This window comes from Salvelinus alpinus, chromosome 4 (assembly GCF_045679555.1).
Source record: "Salvelinus alpinus chromosome 4, SLU_Salpinus.1, whole genome shotgun sequence".
NCBI classification, from domain to species: domain Eukaryota; kingdom Metazoa; phylum Chordata; class Actinopteri; order Salmoniformes; family Salmonidae; genus Salvelinus; species Salvelinus alpinus.
This window is the reverse complement of record NC_092089.1, coordinates 53,879,968-53,901,565: the sequence shown is the minus strand read 5'-3', so window position 1 is coordinate 53,901,565 and position 21,598 is coordinate 53,879,968. Positions and strand designations below refer to the sequence as shown.

The following is a 21,598-nucleotide window of genomic DNA, read 5'->3' as shown; positions in this document are numbered from 1 at the left end:
ATTCAAATAAACGTATACATGAACACACACATACATGTAGTAGTGCCAGACATGCACACAAACATATACAGTTGGCATTGCTGTTATGGTTTTAGTTGTCCTTGATGTCCTTATTTTTTTAATTTTTGCATTTTTTGTATTGTTGTTTGCTGTTTTCTTCTGTCTTTTTTAAATCTTTAGTTAATTTTCTTGGTTGTTGGTGCATTGGGGGGGGGGGGTTCTTGGGGGTGGGGAATGGAATTAATTGTATATATATTTTTTTTTATCTTCTTGGGGGGACTGTGGTAGGGGTCTCGAATGGTTGAGGGACAGCTATTGGGGAACTGTGGGGGGGATCTTGAAGGGTTCAGGTTCACTTTTTTGGCCTGCTGGGAGATCTGTCAGCGTGTCCTTGAGCAGGGCATTGACCCTGGATGCTTCCGTGTGTATCTCTGAATGGGAGTCTGTTGGATGACTGGTGTGGTGTAGTTGTTGAGCAGCTTCACTGCAAGTATATTGTATGTTTCGGGATATAAAAAAATAAATAAAAATCCTGTTGACTCGCTCTCTTTATTTCTCTCAAGTTGAGATCAGGTCAACTCCAGCCAACTTTTACATTCTTCCTCCCAGAGACAGAGGGTAGGAGTCTCAGTCATTTATTAGCAGCTGTAATTACATCTACCAGCCACATGAATTTCAGCTCCATTTGATTCCTGGACGTATTACTCTCAATGCAACAGATATACACAACTGGTCTCTAAGAAATATCCTGATGACCTTTGTTGCCCCCTGGGAGTGGCTGGAATCGCTTGGGGTCTGATATCAGAGTGGGCAGGCAATAGGCACGTGTCTTGGATGGGCCTTTGAGCCCCAGAGCACAGACCGTTTACAGTGGGCATGGAGCCCAGTCAGCGTCGCTGGTGTGGCTGCTGACATGTCTATTCTGGGCAGAGTGGGTTCTCTGACACATCCAAGCAGACTTACCAGGAACAGGATCTGGCTGGAGTGGACTTTCCTACAATCACGCCTCTCTTTCGTTTCTGATTATCTCGTTCATCTCTCGATCTATTATCAATGTCTACTTCCACTGCCTGGCCCGACGCTGTCCCATTGCCAACTTCAGCAGTCCAGAGATAAATGAACAGCTTATTCAGTACAGTGGAAACTCTTCCCCCTCCGTTAGACATCTATTTCTGACCATTAATTTGTCTGATAATGCAAACATACAGTATCGGCAATCATAAAGCAATTGCAACCATTATGACATGTTGAAAGACTGAATTGATGGTCAGCTGTGTTATAGAGTGTCATATTTTTGAGGAAGGGGTTATACATGGGTCTGGGCATTTAGCCAGTTCAGAGGTCAATGTGAGACATCGGGTGGTTCAGTGAGCACTGTGTGCACAAACAGTGGATGAAATCCCACTGATGGGCAGTTCTAAGAGGAGGGTGTACGGCATGTGGATGCAAATGATCCCTAATGAGGAGTGCTGGCATGGGTAGAGGGGCACAGCTAGGGGACATGGCATGGCACAGTGAAATTGGGGCTATTGCCAGTTTATAGTTTTTAACCAGGAGCTCATTTTCTTAAGAAAGTAATAGGGTAATCTCTGTTCATTATAACCTGATAGATCATGATGCAGTGCAGGAATGCAGTTATTCCTTTTGAAATGGATGATTAATTGGACACATTTTCGTTTTTTAAAGGAAAAATTAAATAGTGACTTATAGATCTGTCGTTATCATTGAAAGCAAGTCTAAGAAGCGATAGATCTGTTCTATGTGCGCTATTTCTATGCTTCCCTTGCTTAAGTTTCGTTTTTGCTTCTTTGACTTTCGGTTTTGTACACCAGCTTCAAACAGCTGAAAATACAATATTTTTGGTTATTGAAAATATATTTCACAGCGGTTTAGATGGTACAATGATTCTCTACAGTTGTTTTGTCACATAAACTGAAATTAGGTGAACTATTCATATTTTAGCAACCAGGAAATGGGGAAGAGATTTCTGCATATTGCACCTTTTTAATAGGAGTACAAATGCACACCTGCACCACCTTCCTGTCTGTGGTTAGGCAGACTGTAGCATGTCAATGGTCATCCATTCCATTTATTTTGTAAATCGCAAGGAATGTGTTTGCAGTAGTTGCCTTCAGCATTCCTTGTGCTTTTACGCTGTTAACTGTGGCCACCGCCACTTCTTGTGAAAGAGTTGCTAGGCTTGAGCGTCTGTAAAGACATGTTAGGTTAAAAGGTTATGGTGTTTTATAATTTAGCTATCCATGTTGGCAATAGAATAAGCTTTCAAATGATATCCACCTGACCCAGATTGCGATTTATAATGGAACGTTTTTGGATTATGTCAACAACAACAGTAATTGTGTGATGGTGGGGACACAAAGCTGTGCTCCAAACAAAACAAAACATGTGCTTTCTTCAGTTCCTCAGTGGCAAAGCTTGGAGAACAAAAAAAAAGCCCCTTACAGTTGAAAACTATTTTCTTGAGTCATAAAAGTGCATTGAAATTACCCAGTTTGGACAGGTGTGTGGCCACTTGAAGACACCAGTTAGACCTCTCACTCAAACCCTTGTAATCATTTTTTTCTTATCTTGCCCCTTCTCCACAATTACAGTGAATATTCTTATTATGTTGAATATATCCAGAGTATTTTCAGATGTTGTTATTGATTGACAAATGCTGTGAAAAGTCCAGGTAAATGTCAAATGCACAAAAAATCTACATTGTAATGTTTGGATTCAGTCTTGTGTCAGTCAGGTGAACAGTTGTGTCCTCACTTTTGGTCTGACAATTTCCAGTCTCTTCTTTCAATTGCTACCCAGCTCATGCATATGCTTTTTATATATATATATTTTTTTTTTTGAAACATTTCAATGTGTCCCTACAAGTCTTCGGTGTTCATGAAGTCAGTTATTATTGTGGCGGTATGCACTTTTTTAAATGAACGCCTTGGATCTTAGTTGCATGCAGTTAGGTTTAACGAGTTGTCTGTATTCCTAAAATACAGACCTAAAGAGCGCAATTACATCAGGTGATTATTTCGGATGACTTGATTGGCGATGGAAGGCCGCCTTGCGCCTCATGGTTGTGGAGTTTGACAGAGAGCGCAATGCTAACTGTTGCAGACAGCTGTCTGTGAAGTGACAGTGGAGTGACAACATATTTATGGCCCACTGCAGCCCTGAAAGAGGATATAGAGAAATAGTAACGGTGTCTTTTTGTAGGCACTAACTCACCATGGTTCCTTGGAAAAAGCCTATGGGGAAATGAATGGTGTTTTTGGAGTTTTTTGGGGATAAACGCCAAAAATAAGGTTTGTGGTAAACACAGGCTTAGGAGACCTTATACGTTTTGTTCTATGAGATAATCTTCATCAGCTAACGTCACTTGTGAATTTTGAAGCATTTATGTAATCGTAAAAATCATCATTCATAAAGGTCATGTTCACTGACTGATATTATCTCGTAGAACAAAACGTATTTCCTAAGCCTGTGTTGACCTCAGACCTTATTTTGGGCGTTTATCCCAAAACCCTATTCTTTCCCCATTCATTTCCCCAATAGGAATGGCTGAACGAACCAGAGGTAACTCATTTCCGGGTTTTAGGACTACAAGCCGGTGAGCTCTATTTGACTTACTCTGAACTGGAACACTGGCAATGGAACAGAAATATAAATAATTCAGTGTATGGATCTGGACCTGACTGCAACCCACTGTGGTTGGAAATAGTAGCCTATGAGTTTCCTCATGGCTTTTTTTCCGTTGTCGCCGCAGGAGTTACTCACATACAGGCACTACTCGGTGACTTTCTGTCCCAAGTTCTTCGTGTACCTGATATATGTGTGAACAGAATATAATTTAGACAAATGAAATGTTCTGCCTCGATCTCTCCTCCCCTAAGGGAACGGTTTCCAGTTCTTCTCTCTTACACACATGACTGCACTAGAGGCTCTCTCTGACACATCGATGGATGTGATATCGTGTTACTGGGTGCTGTGAAAGGGCAGCTATAATGCACAGGCTCTTTATATAGTCGAGTCAGGTAATACAAGTTCACTGGCTATATCAGGGCATGAACCCTCCGTATGAGCCGTTTGGACAGGGGGAATAAGTGGTTCTTACAGCCCGTTGCATCACTTTAATGGGTTACATTGGGAGAAGTTGGTGGGACTCTTTTATTTCCTCTCCACCTGGTGCTGACTGTGTAATCTATTAACAAAACACTGACGCGAATGGAGTTGAATTAAATCAATTGTTTGATTAGTTATATGAGTGGGATCTGGCTATACCTCTTTGGCTTGTAAACATTAGTGAATGATTAGTGAAATCATTTCAGTCCATAGGGCTATTTGTGTTTTCAACCGTGACTTGTCTAACTATCAAGTTACAGTAATATAGCTGTGGCTATAACCTATCTCTCTTTTATCTCTCACACTATCTATATATGTCATACCTCATTCAAGAAGAAAGTATTTCTGCTTTTCTTAGGCATGGGGTCTGGAGACATGCAGTTCTCAGTCAGATCCTCTGTGTGTAGGGCAAAAGTCATGCAGTCAGTGATACTGGATCTGAAATGTGTAAACCAGGGTAGTTGAGGGTGCCAAGCTTCCCGTAAGTAAATGTCTAGTGTGTCTCTGCAGTGTAGGATGGTATGCCTAAAGGGTGTCTCCCTTTGCTGTCGCTAGCTAATCTTTCCTGTTCCAACCCACGACATCAGTGAGTGACTGTGCGAGCACACGAATGTGGGTGGGCGTCTTCTTTTAGTAACAGCCCTGCATATGCTCAAGTACCACAGAGGTGTGTTAGTAGCTTCCATTCATTTGACTTTTCTTTCACTCGCATATCCTAATCTAATCTCGATTGCACACATTTATTTACCCCCTCATCAGTCATTTTCGGCCTTCTGTCATTGTTTAAGTTTGTTTACTCAGAAGGTATTTTTTCCATGCCAACTTTTCCTCAACTGTGGAGAGAAGGTAGGAGGAGCCGTTTGGAGTAGTGTGCCTCTCTCTCGTTCTCTCCCTCTCTCTCACACACACACACACACACAGACTCTCTCTCTCTCCTTCTGTCACTGCCGCTGCATGCATCAGACCGGAGTCTGTTCACTTCCAAGCAAGTCTGACTAAAGGGGGGAACAGTACTCTTTTGACTTAGTTTCTGGATTCTTCACAACATTTTCCTCAGAAAAACGTTCTCTGTTTCCTCACGCGCTCAGAGGCAACAAGAAGAGAGTGAAGAAGAAGCAATAAGTGGACTTATTCATACTTTTTGTGATTGGATTGAAAAGCACGTGCAGACGGTTTTAGCCACTGGACCCTTTCAGAGACTGAGAAGTGAGGTCATCCTGTAATACATCCTCCCTTGGCGGAGTGGATCCAGCTTTTCTGTTAGTCATACTTTGAAGAGACAAACACACACACACACACACACACACACAGAGCAACAATGGTGGCCGGAATGGTGATGCCCTTGGTGGACTTGAGGGCCATCTACGAGCTCCTGTTTCGCGATGGTGTCATGGTGGCCAAGAAAGACAAGCGGCCCCAGACCAAGCACCCAGAGATCCCCAGCGTGGGAAACCTGCAGGTGATCCGCGCCATGGCCTCCCTCAAGTCCAGGGGCTACTTGAGGGAGACTTTTGCCTGGAGGCACTTCTATTGGTACCTGACCAACGAGGGCATTGTTTACCTGCGCGACTACCTCCGTCTGCCTGCTGAGATCGTCCCCTCTTCCCTGCAAAGGGTTCACCGTCCAACAGCAACCTTGGCCATTGCCCAAAAGGCAGCGCGTGGGGTCCAGTCAGTGGACGGCCCCACGTCTTATGTCCCCAAACCTGGCAGGGAAGAGAGTCAGGAGGCGATGGCTGAGCGCCAGGTCTACCGACACAGGAGGCTGGACGCAGCCGAGGAGGAAGGCCCCTCTGACAGGACGCCAAGGTTCAGAGGTCGCCCGATGGCCACCGAGCCGGTCAGACCAAGAGCATCATGGGAATCTGAGTCCCAGGCCCAGCCTCCCCTGTGGAAGGGGCGGGGCTTCCGCACTGAGGCTTCAATGATGGAGGAAAGCCAGGGGAAGAGGGCCTCCACGGTTACCTTCTCTCAGACAACTGAGGCTAGTAGCAGTAAAGCAGTGGCGTCCTCCCAGGAGAAGATCATCACTAAGGTTCGTGCAGAAAGGTCTCAGGTGGTTCCGGTTCAGAAAAATTCTACTTCAACACATGAATCACAGGTCAGCATCAAGTCAGTCTCCTCCAAAACAGCCCTCCCATTAGCTGTTACTGCAGTAGCTAGTGCTGCAGGAGCTGGGGCTGCATTAGTGAAGGTCTCAGCTGAATCCTCTTTCAATAAAGCAGGTATAGAGAAGCCCAAGAAAGCTGCAGCAGTTGAGGAGGCCCCCAAAGTCTCTGCTGAACCTGTACCCAGTAAGCCAGCCATCCCAGCACCCCTGCCCCCTACTAAAGAGATTAAGGAGGAGAAAAAAACAGAAGTGAAGGTGATTCCAGAACCCAAGAAAGCATCAGAAATGACTGTCCCCCGAGAGACCCCAAAACTCTCAGCCGAACCCACCGAGTCATTCAAAGTTGATATCACTGATCCCTTATCAGGGGTCAGTGGCAGAGACAGTGTTGTCACTGAAAAGGTTATTGAAACTAAAAAAGGGATGATTGAAGATTGCTCCAAATCAAAGAAGAAGAAAAAATCTCCCAGAGAAATAACGAAGGCTGTGATGGCTGAATCACCTGTCACAAAGGTGCCCCCAGAAAAAGGACTGAAGACCCCCGAGGAAGAGACACAGGAGCCCCCCAAATCCCCACCAGCTTTTACATCATCAATAAAGCCCAAGGGACCAGAATCCACTAAAGAAACTAAGGCTGAGGTTCAAAAATCAAATGAGGCTGATCATCAGACCCCCAAACCAGCAGTGGAACAGAGCAACACTAAGTCTATAGTATCACAAGCTGCAACCCATCCCATTGCAGCCCCTCGGGTGCAGGAGAAGGCTGAGACGAGCAATAAAGTGACCCCAGGCTCATCTGGAAAATTCCCCCACGTGTCAGAGATGAGTGTCACTAAAGTGGAAATGGTGAAAGTGCAGAAGACCATAAAGATGGAGATGACACAGGAAGCCCTCAAACCTGTGGAGGTTACCTTTACACTGCCACCGCAACCACCACAACCTGCCATAGTGTCGGAGGCTAAAGCCCCTATAGAAACAGCTGTGGTTGATTCATCAAAGGCAAAAAAAGCTAAAAAGAAAAAGCTGATTTCTTCCCCAGACCGTGAGACCACAACCACAAAATCATTATCTCCACCCGCAGCTAAAACATTAACACCAACAGAGAAGGTGTCGATGACCATGGCCGCCGTTAAGGTTGACCTCCTAAACACCCCTGGGGCAAAAGTAATGGACTGCTCTCCAAAGATGCCTCAGAAAGGAATGTGGTCTGAGGAAACCAGCATGGCAGCAGCTGTGCAGGCTGGGGCCCCTGCTTTAGACAAAGGAGAGGCGGAGCCTGCCCAGCTCTCTGCTGAAAAAAAACGGGAGGACTCGAAAACAAAAACCTCCTCTGCAAGGGAAGCACCCGTTGCAGCCGGAGAGACAGCGTCAGCCGGAGCCGAGGCACGGGCCAGCCTACACATTGAGCAGGGGGAGCTTCCCAGAGTTGTTGCACAACACGCTCTAACAGCAGCACAGAGCACAGAGGAGAAGAAGAAAAGTCTATCTGTTCCTCCCAAGGCCTCGGAGCAGGAGAAGGACAAGAAACCCCCACAGACCCCTGCTACCACTGCAGCCACCACCCCTCTGCCAGCACAGCCTCACCTGGAGTACACCTGTGACCAGCCTGTAGACGAGGCCAACATGAGGAAGAAGATAGTCGTGGTGGAGGAGGTGATTGAGGTGCAGCACATCACTAGCCCGCAGGCAGTGGCTGGAGGAGAGGTTCCTCCTGCTGTTGTACCTGAGATAACAGGGGAAGAACTGGACTTTGATGTCCTGCACGCACTGGCCGTTGAACGGGCTCTCCTGGCCGGAGGAGCGGTGATCGAGTCCGCCCAGAGCACCGTCTCCGACGATGACTGGGACCACTCTCTGGACGTACCCGAGGAGAAGACCTTCCCCAACTTCATAGAAGGTTTGAGAGAATTTCTTGTTTCCCCCCTGGTTACTTCCTGTCCTGTGTGTTTGATGTGTGATGTCACTGCAGTTGCCAAGGTTTCCTCCCTTGTATGTACTGTGGGAAGTCTTAGGTGGGCGTTGTGGTGATGGCACTACCATGTCTTTTACCATGTGCTATTATGTTCTATTTGCCTATGGTATAAACAGTGTTTTAGGATATTATACTTCTCTTCACAGTATATCATTTGAAGTTGAACATATGGTATTACGTTGGTCAGCAAAAATCTGTATTATAGTCCCAAACCTTAGTTTCAGTGTTTGATCTATTCTATTATAGAGTCGGTTGCTCATTAGAGATAGTTTCAGTGAGATGATGAATGAGTACAAACCAATTACAATGAATCTGTGATTTAGGCATCTGTGAGAGAGCATGCAACTATAGTTTCACTGGCAGGGGAGATAACTCAAACTACAAAGTGGCAAATGTGATAGATGTCCATGCATAACAGCATATTGTAGCATACGAAGCATGTTGAAACACGCATTCTATTGTACAGACCTCAGTGCCACATGACTTTGATTTTAGACTTGGGCAATGCACACGCGCTGTCTCCCTGTCAGAAATGATTCAGACGTGCAGTAATTCCTGTGGTGTGGCTATGTGCTACGCCTAGCTTACTCCCCTCCTGTCTTTTCTCCGTGGAGATGACCTGCGTGATAAAGGGAAGAAGAGAATGAATGAGAGAAGGGGGTGTGGTGCTTTTGGACACTTTCTCTCTCTCTCTCTGTGTGTTTTTTTAGTTAGGAAGGCTGTGTTCTTGGCACTGTGATTTTGGACGCTGGTCTCCAGTTCCTGGTTTCCCCTCTCGGGTCAGATAATAGTATGCCTTTGTATGTGTTATCTAACAACAGGCTTTGTTAGGTGGGCTTTCTGAACAATATGTTGTCACGCCTGCTGACAGCTCCCTGCCCCCCCCCCCCCCACCCCCCACCCCAGATTGGCTCATGAAAAGTGCTGGAATGTGCATAAAAATGTTGGCAATGCTATCCCATGTTGTTGGCTTTGACTAAACTGAAAGTATACATCGTTGTTTCTCTGCTGTTGTTTGCTGTTATTAAAGCAAGATGCATGTTGGTAGACATTTTGGTTTTTGAGACGTGTCATGTGGGTGTTTATGAGTTTATACTGTAGCATATAACCCTTGCACAGAGTGGCAAGAGACTGCAGCACACATGGGCGTTGTCTGTACTGTTGTGTGAGAGAGAGAGAGAACAGACAGGAAATTGGAATAGTCTGCTCATACCATAGCTGTACTATTCTGGGTGTGTGTTCCCCGGTTCCACACGTGACACTGCTTCTGCAGGTCTGGAGTAAATTAGCAGCATTGCTCATATGACAGGCAGCGGTCAAGCTGTGTTAGTCATCAGGAGAATGAGTCCACTTTCAGAGATGTGAAGTTAGTGTGTGTTTACAGATCACCCGGTCAACAGCATTTAGAGCGTTTGAGATCTGGATCAAAGAACACGTCTGGAAGCAAAATCTTCTTCAAAATATCCAGTGGCATATTGTTACACTGTATGTTAGGGCCTTACATTCCTTTTGTTTTGGCATCAGTGCAAAATGTAAAGAAAATACGGTTCCTCTTTATGTGAATATCATGGGATAAAAAAGGCTGTGTAACTGATCAGGCAGGAAAGCCCATCATGCTTCAGAGTGCCATCCTAACCACCGATAATAGCAATGTTTGCTAACTCACTGCTGCCACCTACAGTGGATGATCCATAATAGCCATGTGCATACGCAAATTACCCCAGAAATACCACTGTGAAAGCATAGTGCCTTTCTCTGGGCTATTTTTATTCATTTTGGGAATGCATGTCATGTGACCAATCATGGAGTTTGTCAATCATACCGTAAGATACATTAGGCACAGTATCTATTTGAAGGAATATATCCGGCAGTGATTGAAAATGACGTCAAATGGAGATGTTTAGCAGACACCACATTGGTATGTGGGTGTCTCTTCATGTCTGATGATCCTAGAGCGTATTAGTATTGATAGTATTGATGGTATGAAATCTAATTATGTAGCTGTACGATTCAGTAATACCCTCAGATTGTTCTGGACCACGCCTACTTTTACACTGCTACCGTAGCACTGTCTGAGACTCTCAGAACTCAATCAACCCTTTCTCAGACTTCTGTCAATATGGCTTCGGTAGAAGCAGGGAACTTTAGATCGGGCATTGACAGGTTTCGCACCTTGTCGCTTTAAAGCTCTTTATACATCAGGCCGAGCCAACGGTGACTCTTGATCTGGGAAATCCCAGGAAAATACATAAGCTGTGTCTGTGACATTTGCAATCATGTGTGATGAATGAATACGACTGCATGTTCAAACAAAAGCTACATTGTTCATGATTAGTGAGGCACAGGCCATTACCCTAACTCATATTTCAGACATTTCGTGTTGTTTTCCTAGGCTTCTCCCTCCTCGGTGCAGACATTCCCACATATTTGTGAAATATATGAAACTACCAGCAACTGAGGATTCTCCTCTGTCCCGTTTCATACTAATGGCTCACGATTGTGGTGTGGTGTATGTGAGTGTGTGAGCCTGACCTTTCGCGAGTGAAAAAAAACATGGGGGTCGAGCACTGTTAGCCGTCACGCTATCAGTAGCCCGTGTTGTGACATCGCATGTTGAGTACAGTGTAAGGCTGTAAATCTGGGCTTTGCTGTTGTGCTCAAAACAAAGTTGGGTAGCTCAGCTGCTCCTCTGTCTTTCCGCTGACACCACCTGGCACGTCTCCTGGGTTGGGATGGCACCTGTGCGCTTACAGGCCGCCTGATGAGGAAAACACGTGCTGCTCCGTATTTCCAAAATAACGAGATGAAATGAGAGGTCGTTCTTCGTCTGCTTGCGGAGAATTGTGAATCGCATCACATGCTTGACGTCACTGATCCAATTGTAGGAACGTTTATCAAACATTAAAACAATGTCGATACTAGTATAATGTTTCGCTGAAGTGTATAAATGCTGTGTAACATGCACAAAGTCCTCTCACAGGAGCCTGCTGGGTAATGTCTTCCAGCGTAGGCAGGCAGAGTGGTTGCCAGTTGGAGCAGAGCTGGCTCACATGGAGGAAAAAGGCGGCTGGAACATCCAGCGGTAATTATAGTCTGTAACACAATGTAATGAGCGCAGCCTGGCTGGCTCACGTCAGAGTGACTGGGAGATCTACTGCCTCCATATAACAGTTAACTCACTGTAGTCTAAACTATGGAACAAACACATAAATCAATAGCATATGTTCCTGTAATGAGTACTAGTCCAAGATGAGCTGATGTTAGGCGTTTCCCACGGTACATATTGGATTTTGGTCCTTGGTCAACAACATACCTTAGAAGCTACAGTGCCTTCAGAAAGTATTCACACCCCTTGACTTTTCCCACACTTTGTTGTGTTACAGCCTGAATTTAAAATAAGATTGTGTGTCACTGGCCTACACATAATACCCCATAATATCAAAGTAGACATTTTTACAAATTAATGAAAAGCTGGAATGTCTTGAGTCAATGAGTATTCAGTCCCTTTTGTTATGGCACGCCTAAATACGTTTATGAGTAAAAACGTGCTTAACAAGTCACATTGTAAGTTGTGTTTTTGAAGGACTAGCTTGTCTTTGTACCCCACACATATAATTTCTCTATGGTCAAAACACAGATTCATCCACAAAGACCAGAGAGGTTTTCTAATGTTTCGCAAAGAAGGGCACCTGGGTAAAAAAAAATGCAGACATTGAATATCCCTTTGAGCATGGTGAAGTTATAACACTTTGGATGGTGTATCAGTACACCCAGTCACTACAAAGATACAGGTGTCCTACTTAACTCAGTTGTCGGAGAGGAAGGAAACCGCTCAGGGATTTTACCATGATGACAATGGTCACTTTAAAACAGTTAGAGTTTAATGGCTGTGATAGGAGAACTGAGAATGGATCAACAACATTGCAGTTAATCCACAATAGTAACCTAAATTACAGAAGGAAGCCTTTACAAAATTACAAAATATTCCAAAACATGCATACTGTTTGCAATAAGGCGCTAAAGTAAAACTGCAAAACATTTTGCAATGAAATTAACTTTTTGTCCCGAATACAAAGCGTTATGTTTGGGGCAAATCCAACACAACACATGACTGAATACCGCTCTTCATATTGTCAAGCATGGGTGGTGGCTGCATCATGTTATGGTTATGCTTGTCATCTGCAAGGAATAGGGAGTTTTTAGGATAAAAATAAATGGAATAGAGCGAAGCACAGGCAAAATCCTAGAGGAAAACTTGGTTCAGTCTGCTTTCCAACAGACACTGGGAGATAAATTCACCTTTCAGCAGGACAATAACCTAAAACACAAGGCCAAATATACACTGGAGTTGCTTACCAAGACAACATTGAATGTTCCTCAGTGGCGTAGTTACAGTTTTGACTTAAATCGTCTTGAAAATCTATGGCTAGAGTTGAAAATGGCTGTCAAGCAATGATCAACAACCAACTTGACAGAGCTTGAAGAATTGTTTTAATAATAATGGGCAAGTCTAACTTAGAGACTCTTAGAGACTTACCCAGAAAGACTGGGCGAGTCTAACATGTATTGACTCAGGGGTGTGAATACTTATGTAAATGAGATATTTCTGTATTTAATTTTCAATATATTTTCAAAAATATATAAAAACATATTTTCACTTTGTCATTATGGAGCATTGTGTGTAGATGGTTGAGAAATACATTTTGAATTCAGGCTGTAACACAAGAAAATGTTGAATACTGTAAGTGAAGGTGTATGAATACTTTCTGAAGGCACTGTATGTGGCTCAGGTATGACTATCCTCCCCTGGGTGTTGAGAGGAGGGAAGGGAACGGATTCTAAAAAGTAAATGTTGATTTTGTGATGTGTACACATACATGTGCACGTGCACGCTCACACAGACACACACACACACGTACAAACAAACTCCCACAACACCCACCCACATACAAAATACTATAGGGTTTTTCTACTAATTTCAAAGGTCTCAGAAACATTTCACCTTTAATACAAACCTACCAAACTATAAAAGTATGTTTTTCAGCAGATACCCGCCTGACGTTCTCTAAGTCAAGATGGAACATTAACTAGAGCAGAGAGGGACTCCATGATTTAGACAAAATATCTGAGCTTTCTTCATTAGACATATACATGAGGCCCTTTTGTGGTTTGGTCGAAAATTGATGTGGTTTTATGGTCAGTTAAATGAACAATTCTGTATGTTCCAATTGTGTGCCTTTCTTGGACACTGTTCTTGTATTTGTTACATCCAGTCTTTCTGTTGAAAAAAATCCTTTAGAAAAAATGTATTTACAAAAGGTTTAAGGGAGATAGCCTTTTTAGGCACTAACTCCTCATCACTCCAGAAATGTGAGTGATGTGTGTATGGATACCACAACGGTGAACAATAGGGGAAAGGGGATACCTAGTCAGTTGTACTGAATGCATTCAACTGAAATGTGTCTTCCGCATTTAACCCAACCCCCCTGAATCAGAGAGGTACGGGGGGCTGCCATAATCGACATCCACAACTTTGGCGCCCGGGGAACAGTGGGTTAACTGCCTTGCTCAGGGGCAGAACAACAGATTTGTACCTCGTCCACTCTGGGATTTGACCCAGCAACCTTTCGGTTACAGGCCCAATGCTCTAACTATCTATCTGTTCACATATAGTAATGCCAATAGGAGCTCATGTCTTTGGACTACTCTATGAGCCCCCAAGGGGTGTCGTAATATAGCTCTATTTCAGAAATGACTGCGTCTCTTTATTGGTTAATTTGGTGGAACTATTCCATGTCAATATCACTAGGAACTGTGTTTGGGCGATAGATAATCCAATAAGAACATCAGTTCCTAGCAGAGAAAATATTGAAATCTTCAATATCTGTAGCTGTATTTTCAGTTTTACAGCGCTCCGAATGACCAGGCCTAGTTAACATTGAACACATAATGGTGATTTTAGAAAGGCCTATTTCATCCTCAAACATAGGGGACCAACGGAAATGTGTCTAAGACAGTAAAGTTGTGAATGGAACATACATTGTCAATACTGCAATTCACAATGCCACATGCACACTTAGATACATAGCCTCCAGTAAAAAAAAAAAAAAAATGCTATATTTAGCCAATGTTATACATTGCAGGGGTCCCCAAAGCAACAGGGGATCATTAGTTAGAGAGGCTTGGATTAGGTCATGCCAATCTATCTCTCCCTAAACTGGAGTGTGTTCACTGGTATTTCGACAGTTAAGTTTGACATTCCTAACCAGGTGCCAAAGAAGACCACCAAGCCAGCCTGAGCCGGAATAGTTCCAGTTCTGGATATGAGAAATTGTATTTTTTTTGGCGTTTTGTGTCATTTTGTTTTGTGTTTTTGTGTTTTCACTTTTCCATCAGGTTTATGTCGGAGTACATTGTTATTGACACAGTGCTTCATTGAGAACCATTTGTCCTGCTTCACCTGTTGATTGTTCACGTGTGTCTTCATGTCACATAGATGATAGGCTTTTGGCCGAAAGCTCAACTGATCGTAATGGTATTAGATGATGGCTATATAGTAGGCTATTTGCTGACCGTATTAGCTGATGGACATACTTCAGGTATGTAGGCACAGTATGTGCGCAGGCAAACTGTATACATCATCAGATTCCTCTTAAATGGGTCAGGTCTCTTTCCTGGCCTGGCTGAAGTCTGTGACATAATCTCACTGAATAAAGATCTCCTCATCTGAGGAGAAAGGTAGCCTGGCGTAGTGGGCTACGGCAGCAAAAAATGGCCGCCAGAGTGGTTCCATCAGCTTCTAAACTGTGATGGTGTGATCATCTGTCCCTGTCTGGTATTTATAGCCCCACTGTAAGCTTCAATACCGCCCCTTGCCTCCCCCTCTCCTCCTTCCCCCTCCACGTCCCTGCCCCTGTCGGGTCCCCTTGCCCTGTCGGGTCCCCTTGCCCCCCCCTTCTAATTGTGAGGACACTAGAGAGCAGGCTGACAAATCCTAGCAGCAGGCACAGGGCTGTCAAAATTAAGAAGGTGGAGAAACGGGGCAGCGGAGAGCAAACAAACAGGAGTCCTCCTCTTTCCCCTCATTCCCGCTGATTCGGCTCTCTCTGTTCCTCCTACTTCCTCTTCCTCTCTCTTTTCCCGACAACATAGATGAAGATCATACCTGGTAGGTCAACCGACTAGGGTGACTGTTGTTGTGGTCAGTGTCTCTCTGTTGGCTGTCCGTCTGTGTGTTTTATTGGCAAACGCGGTGTGTGAAATGTTGTTGTGTTGCTGAGAGGGGGGGGGGGGGGGGGGCGCCGTACTACACACAGACGCACATTCCCCACTCACACACACACACACATACACACACACGCACACACATAAACACCACGGCCGCTTAACCGCAACCTTCAGCTACCGATGTAGGGATTCTATTCCATATTTAAACCTGTTGGCACTATGGCAGACTTGAATTGCGAATCATGTATATATATATATACAAGAGAGTTGTGACTGGCTAAAAGGATGGTGTTGCTCCTTTTGAAACTCCTCTGTGTGTGTTTGATGTCTCTCTGTGTCTGTCCGGGCTATTTGTGAATACTGAATAGATAAAAAAAAATAAAAAAAGACAAGTTAAGCCTACACATGTTTTCCTGTCTTGCACAAGCCTTGCTCAAGCCACAAGTGTCGCCAGGCCATTTGGGATTGTTGTTGTGTGTAAGCAAGTTAACCGGTAGTCTATCTGTTTCTCTCATAGAGATTTAGAAGGCAGGATTATTTGGATGACACTTCAAATTGTCTTTGCTTAGTTCACTCTTATTCTTGAAGGAAATTATTTGCAAGATAGAGGTGACACTGTACATAGTGTGAAAGTGTAATCGATGGGCTAGTATGGTAAACATGCCGCTCCCCTTTCTATCCCTGAGACAGATAGTGAATAATGCATGTGAATGCCACAACGTTTGCGTAAAGACCTTTACCCTCGGATGATGGGCCTTATATGATTACCATTCTTCCTTCGGGCTGGGCTTTCTTCTTTTGAAATCACTCCGTGACAGTACCATTTAGATAACACATCCAGACCAACCAGTCCTGCTTTAATTGACCTAACAAAGACATTTGTATCACCTACTTCCTTGTTGAAATACTGTAGAACTCAAGCCTTGTTCAGTTGAACTACGATGTACTGTATGTGTAGAGGTTGAAAAAGAGGGGGATCATTCATTGGGGAACATAATAGTGATTAGGCTGCAATGAGAGAGAGAATGGGGAACAAAAAGAACATGCTCTAGGATGGAATGAGTCAGAGAGGGGGTTCAATTTAATGTGGTAAGAACACAGTACTTTCAATGTAAACGTCCACCTACTGTCAATGTTTACTTAAATTATAAGCATATTATCAGATTGTTTTAGTGCTACTATTTCAAGAGGGAGAATAGGATTTTGACATCATTTTACAGTGGTACAGTAGTGTTTTTTTAAACTGTTCCTTCATTTGAAGTCTAACTTGCCTTTGTGACTCCGTGTGTGTCTCTGTATGTTTAATGAACAGATGAACAGAGTCTAGTAAAGTGCCCAGTGTGACTAGATACACTTTAGTTTAGACAGCCCTTTGCAGTGAAAGCAGATACTGTACACACGGAGTGGGCTGGTTATTAAAGAACAGACACACACATTATAGAAATATACATTTAGAATGTAGAGAGAGGAAGAAAAGAGAAAGGAAGAGAAAGACTGAGTTGTAAACACAGAGGACTAGATGAGGGACAGAAGACGTGTTGAAAGAAGAGAGGGCGTAGCACCAAGTGAGAGAAAGCTAGGGGTTCACTGTTTATGCCGGGAAAGGTTGAAACTGCCCGTCTTTATTTTTTAAACCACCCTCCCACCTTCTCTTCTCCTCTGGCACACCCACACAGCCCCACTCCTCTCACTCCATGTCCTCCCACCTGTCGATCAGCGCTGCCAAAGTTTTATCTCTGTCCAAATGCCAGCTGTGGCAAGCCCCCCAGGACCCATGTTCCCCGCCCTGGTGATTTTTGGGCACATAGTGACCCTGATCACAGTCTGGCGCTTGACGAGACTGAGGAGGCAAGGTAAGAGAACTTCAGGAGAGCGGAAAGGGCTTTTCAATGTTATTCTCCCACCAAGAAGACACGCTAACCTTAAATTAAGGAGAGTCAAGGTCATAGAGTAGCCAGCTGTACCATTCAGTAAGAGGGTGTGTCCTTTTCCCTCTAGTTCTCTCTCACCAGCCCTCTCTCTTCCTACAGTCTCGGTCTCTCTCTCATTCTTGCTTTACTCTTTTCAGCCCTCTTGTGTTGGAGGTTAACCCTCTAAATGCTGGCTACTATCCTAGTCATGTTAGCAGTCATGGTATGTGGTATGAGAGGCATGAGGGAGTGTGGCTGATCTGTTCACATCACGCTAGTTGTTATTCTTTGGATCTGAATCAGTTTCCAAGGTTTGAAAGGAAGTCATTACTTATTTCACAAATATATGAATTGCAAATCTGTCAAGCCTCTATGAATAAATAGTAGCTACAGTATTTACAACACTTATTGTTTATTTATTGCTTAGATCCCCACCAACCATTTCCCACATTCTTTGTGAGAAATATTGTTTCAATGTCCTATATTTTGATGTTAAAGTCATTCCACTCTCAATACTGCAAAGGCAAGAGGGAGAAAGTTTACGACCGACATTAACTCAAGTCTATCCAAGATGGCGTAGCAGTAAGACGTTATTGTCCCATGTAAATATTCAGCTTTTTCTTTGTTTCTGTATACAATTAAATCTCTTTTTCCATTTTCAAATTAAATGTACCTTCCTGCAACCCATCTCACCCAACGTGGTACGGATCTGCTATTTTTTTTTAAACTTATAACCGGAACCTCCATCAGGGGCTAGCCTTCAGAAGCCAGCCAGCTAATTAGCTACTAGCTATTTAGTCATTGTTAGCCACTGCTAGCAGTCTTTACCTTTAGCACAGACACCAGCCGCTTTAGCCCGGATAGCCAGCATAATATCCGCCAGTCTGCACAGCGCGATAACATCCCGGAGCATGTCGGAATGTTTTTTTTTCCCACTACATCACCGGATTCCTGTCGCAAGCTCTGGACCATTACACCGGATCATCGCAGCTAGCTAGCTGCTAGCGAGTGGCTATCGTGGCTAATGCCCTTGTCCAGAAGCAAACACCAGTTAGCCTCGAGCTAGGCCCATTCCCCCGGCTAGCAAACGAAGAACACCAACTACAACACCTCTCTTGCCAATTGGCCTGGACCCTTTGTCGACACGGAGCCCCGCCGATCTATCATGACTGGTCTGTTGACGTATTTCGGTTGATGTGCTCTCAACCGGCCTCTGCGTCGTTGATGTCGGTGAGGACCCAGCTACTAGCCCCGGCCTGCTAGCTCTCTGAGTGCCGTGTCTCCCGCTCGCCTAGCGTAGTGACGACTGCCAAGCGGCTCCCTTTTTTGTCCATTGCTGCTTATTAGACCCTATGATCACTAGGCTACACAGCTGATGCCTACTGGACTGTTCATTAACACGGTACTTCATTTTGTTTATCTGTCGGCCCCTACCTTGAACTCAGGCCCTGTGTGTAGCTAACTGACCCTCTCTGCCCATTCATCGCCATTTACCCATTGTTGTTGTCTTAGCTGGTTTACCCGTTGTTGTCTTAGCCCTCCCAATCAACACCTGTGATTGCTTTATGCCTTTCTCTAATGTCAATATGCCTTGTATACTGTTGTTTAGGGTAGCTCTCATTGTTTTGTTTTACTGCGGAGCCCCTAGTCCCGCTCTACCTGCATCGGTTAGCTCCCCTGCCCCACCTCCCACATATGCGGAGACCGCACCTAGCTTAACTGGTACTTCTAGAGATGCAGCCTCTCTCATTGTCACCCAATGCCTAGGTAGACTGGACACATGACATTTTTAACAATGCTTTTTTCTAATAAAAAGTAGTTAATTGCATCAGCGGTGGAGCCCAGTTTCATAATATTACCATATATCCCAGCTGCCTGCCGTAGTTTTGAAGTAATCACGAAACAACAGGCCTTATTTTAGGGCATTGTTCACCCTGCCAGCTCCTATTAGTTCTATTGAGCACTGTGGCACCAACTCGCCTTCCGAACGTTCTAATCCCATTTTGTTGTACTATGTCACAATGGCAGCTTCGCAATGGAGACCTGCTCACATTGTTTATAGTTCAAATGTAAACATAAAAAAAAATCCTCATGTAACTCTGAGGTCATCCCATTGTTTACTATAGGGAAATATAGGTATGTCTGTCTATTTTGCCAAATATCTCGCAATGTGTATATTTTGATGTTTTTAATTCGGACACCATGCTAATCATGAGAATCTCCTCTTTCGATTTATGTAAGGCCCTTGTCTGGGCATTATGCCCTGAATCTATCCTACCACGCCCAGAAGTCTGCTTTTTTTACTCTCCGTTCCAAACGCACTAGACGACCAGTTCTTATAGCCTTTGGCCGTACCCTTATCCTACTCATCCTCTGTTCCTCTGGTGATGTACAGGTTAACCCAGGCCCTGTGTGTCCCCAGGTGCTCTCATTTGTTGACTTCTGTAACTGGAAAAGCCTTGTGTTCATGCATGTTAACATCAGAAGCCTCCTCCCTAAGTTTGCTTTATTCACTGCTTTAGCACAGTCTGCCAACACTGATTTCCTAGCCGTGTCTGAATCCTGGCTTAGGAAGGCCACAAAAAAATTTGAAATTCCATCCCCAATTACAACATTTTCTGTCAAGAAAGGGGGCGGAGTTGCAATCTACTGTAGAGATAGCCTGCAGAGTTCTGTCCTACTATCCAGGTCTATGCCCAAACAGTTAGCTACTACTTTTAAAAATCCATCTCCCCGGAAATAAGTCTCTCACTTTTACCGCTTGTTATAGACCCCCCTCAGCTCCCAGCTGTGCCCTGGACACCATATGTGAATTGATTGCCCCCCATCTATCGTCAGAGTTCGTACTGTTTGGTGACCTAAACTGGGATATGCTTAACACCCCGGCCCCCTACAATCTAAGCTAGATGCCCTCAATCTCACACAAATTAACAAAGAGCCTACCAGGTACAACCCCAAATCCGTAAACATGGGCACCCTCATAGATATCATCCTGACCAACTTGCCCTCTAAATACACCTCTGCTGTTTTCAACCAGGATCTCAGCTATCACTGCCTCATTGCCTCCGTCCGTTATGGGTCCGCGGTCAAACAACCACCCCTCATCACTGTCAAGCGCTCCTTAAAACACTTCAGCGAGCAGGCCTTTCTAATCGACCTGGCCCGGGTATGCTGGAAGGATATTGACCTCATCCCATCAGTAGAGGATGCCTGGTTGTTCTTCAAAAGTGCCTTCCTAACCATCTTAAATAAGCACGCCCCTTTCAAGAAATTCAGAACAAAGAACAGATATAGCCCTTGGTCCACTCCAGACTTGACTGCCCTTGACCAGCACAAAAACATCCTGTGGTGCACTGCACTAGCTTCGAATAGTTCCTGCGATATGCAACTTTTCAGGGAAGTCAGGAATCAATATACTCAGTCAGTTAGGAAAGCAAAGGCTAGCTTTTCAAACAGAAATGTGCATCTTGCAACACTAATTCCAAAAAGTTTTGGGACGCTGTAAAGTCCATGGAGAATAAGAGCACCTCCTCTCAGCTGCCCACTGCACTGAGGCTAGGAAACACTGTCACCACCGATAAATCCACAGTGATTGAGAATTTCAATAAGCATTTGTCTACGACTGGCCAGGCTTTCCACCTGGCTACCCCAACCCCAGCCAACAGCTCTGCACCCCCCGCAGCAACTGGCCCAAGCCCCCCCCCCCTGCTTCTCCTTCACCCAAATCCAGACAGCTGATGTCCTGGAAGAGCTGCAATATCTGGATCCCTACAAATCAGCTGGGCTTGACAATCTGGACCCTCTCTTCCTAAAATTATCTGCCGCCATTGTCGCAACCCCTTTTACTAGTCTGTTTAACCTCTCTTTCGTATCGTCTGAGATTCCTAAAGATTGGAAAGCGGCCGCGGTCATCCCCCTCTTCAAAGGGGGAGTCACTCTAGACCCAAACTGTTATAGACCTATATCTATCCTGCCCTGCCTTTCTAAAGTCTTTGAAAGCCAAGTGAACAAACAGATCACCAACCATCTCGAATCCCACCGTACCTTCTCCGCTATGCTATCCGGTTTCCGAGCTGGTCATGGGTGTACCTCAGCCACTCTCAAGGTCCTAAACAATATCATAACCACCATCGATAAAAAACAGTACTGTGCAGCCGTCTTCATCGACCTGGCCAAGGCTTTCGACGCTGTCAATCACCGTATTCTTATCGGCAGACTCAACAGCCTTGGTTTCTCTAATGACTGCCTCGC

At 44.5% G+C, this 21,598-nt stretch overlaps 1 protein-coding gene across 1 annotated transcript in view; it reads left to right on the top strand.

Annotated features, from left to right (window-relative positions):
- Window positions 1-5,031: 5,031 nt before the first annotated feature.
- The window catches only part of LOC139572611 (plectin-like), a 143,180-nt gene continuing 126,613 nt past the window's right edge, over window positions 5,032-21,598 (top strand). Inside the window, exon 1 of the mRNA XM_071395304.1 lies at window positions 5,032-8,135. Within this exon, the coding sequence (XP_071251405.1) occupies window positions 5,447-8,135 (2,689 nt within the window). The 5' untranslated portion in view covers window positions 5,032-5,446. The remainder of the gene's footprint in view (window positions 8,136-21,598) is intronic.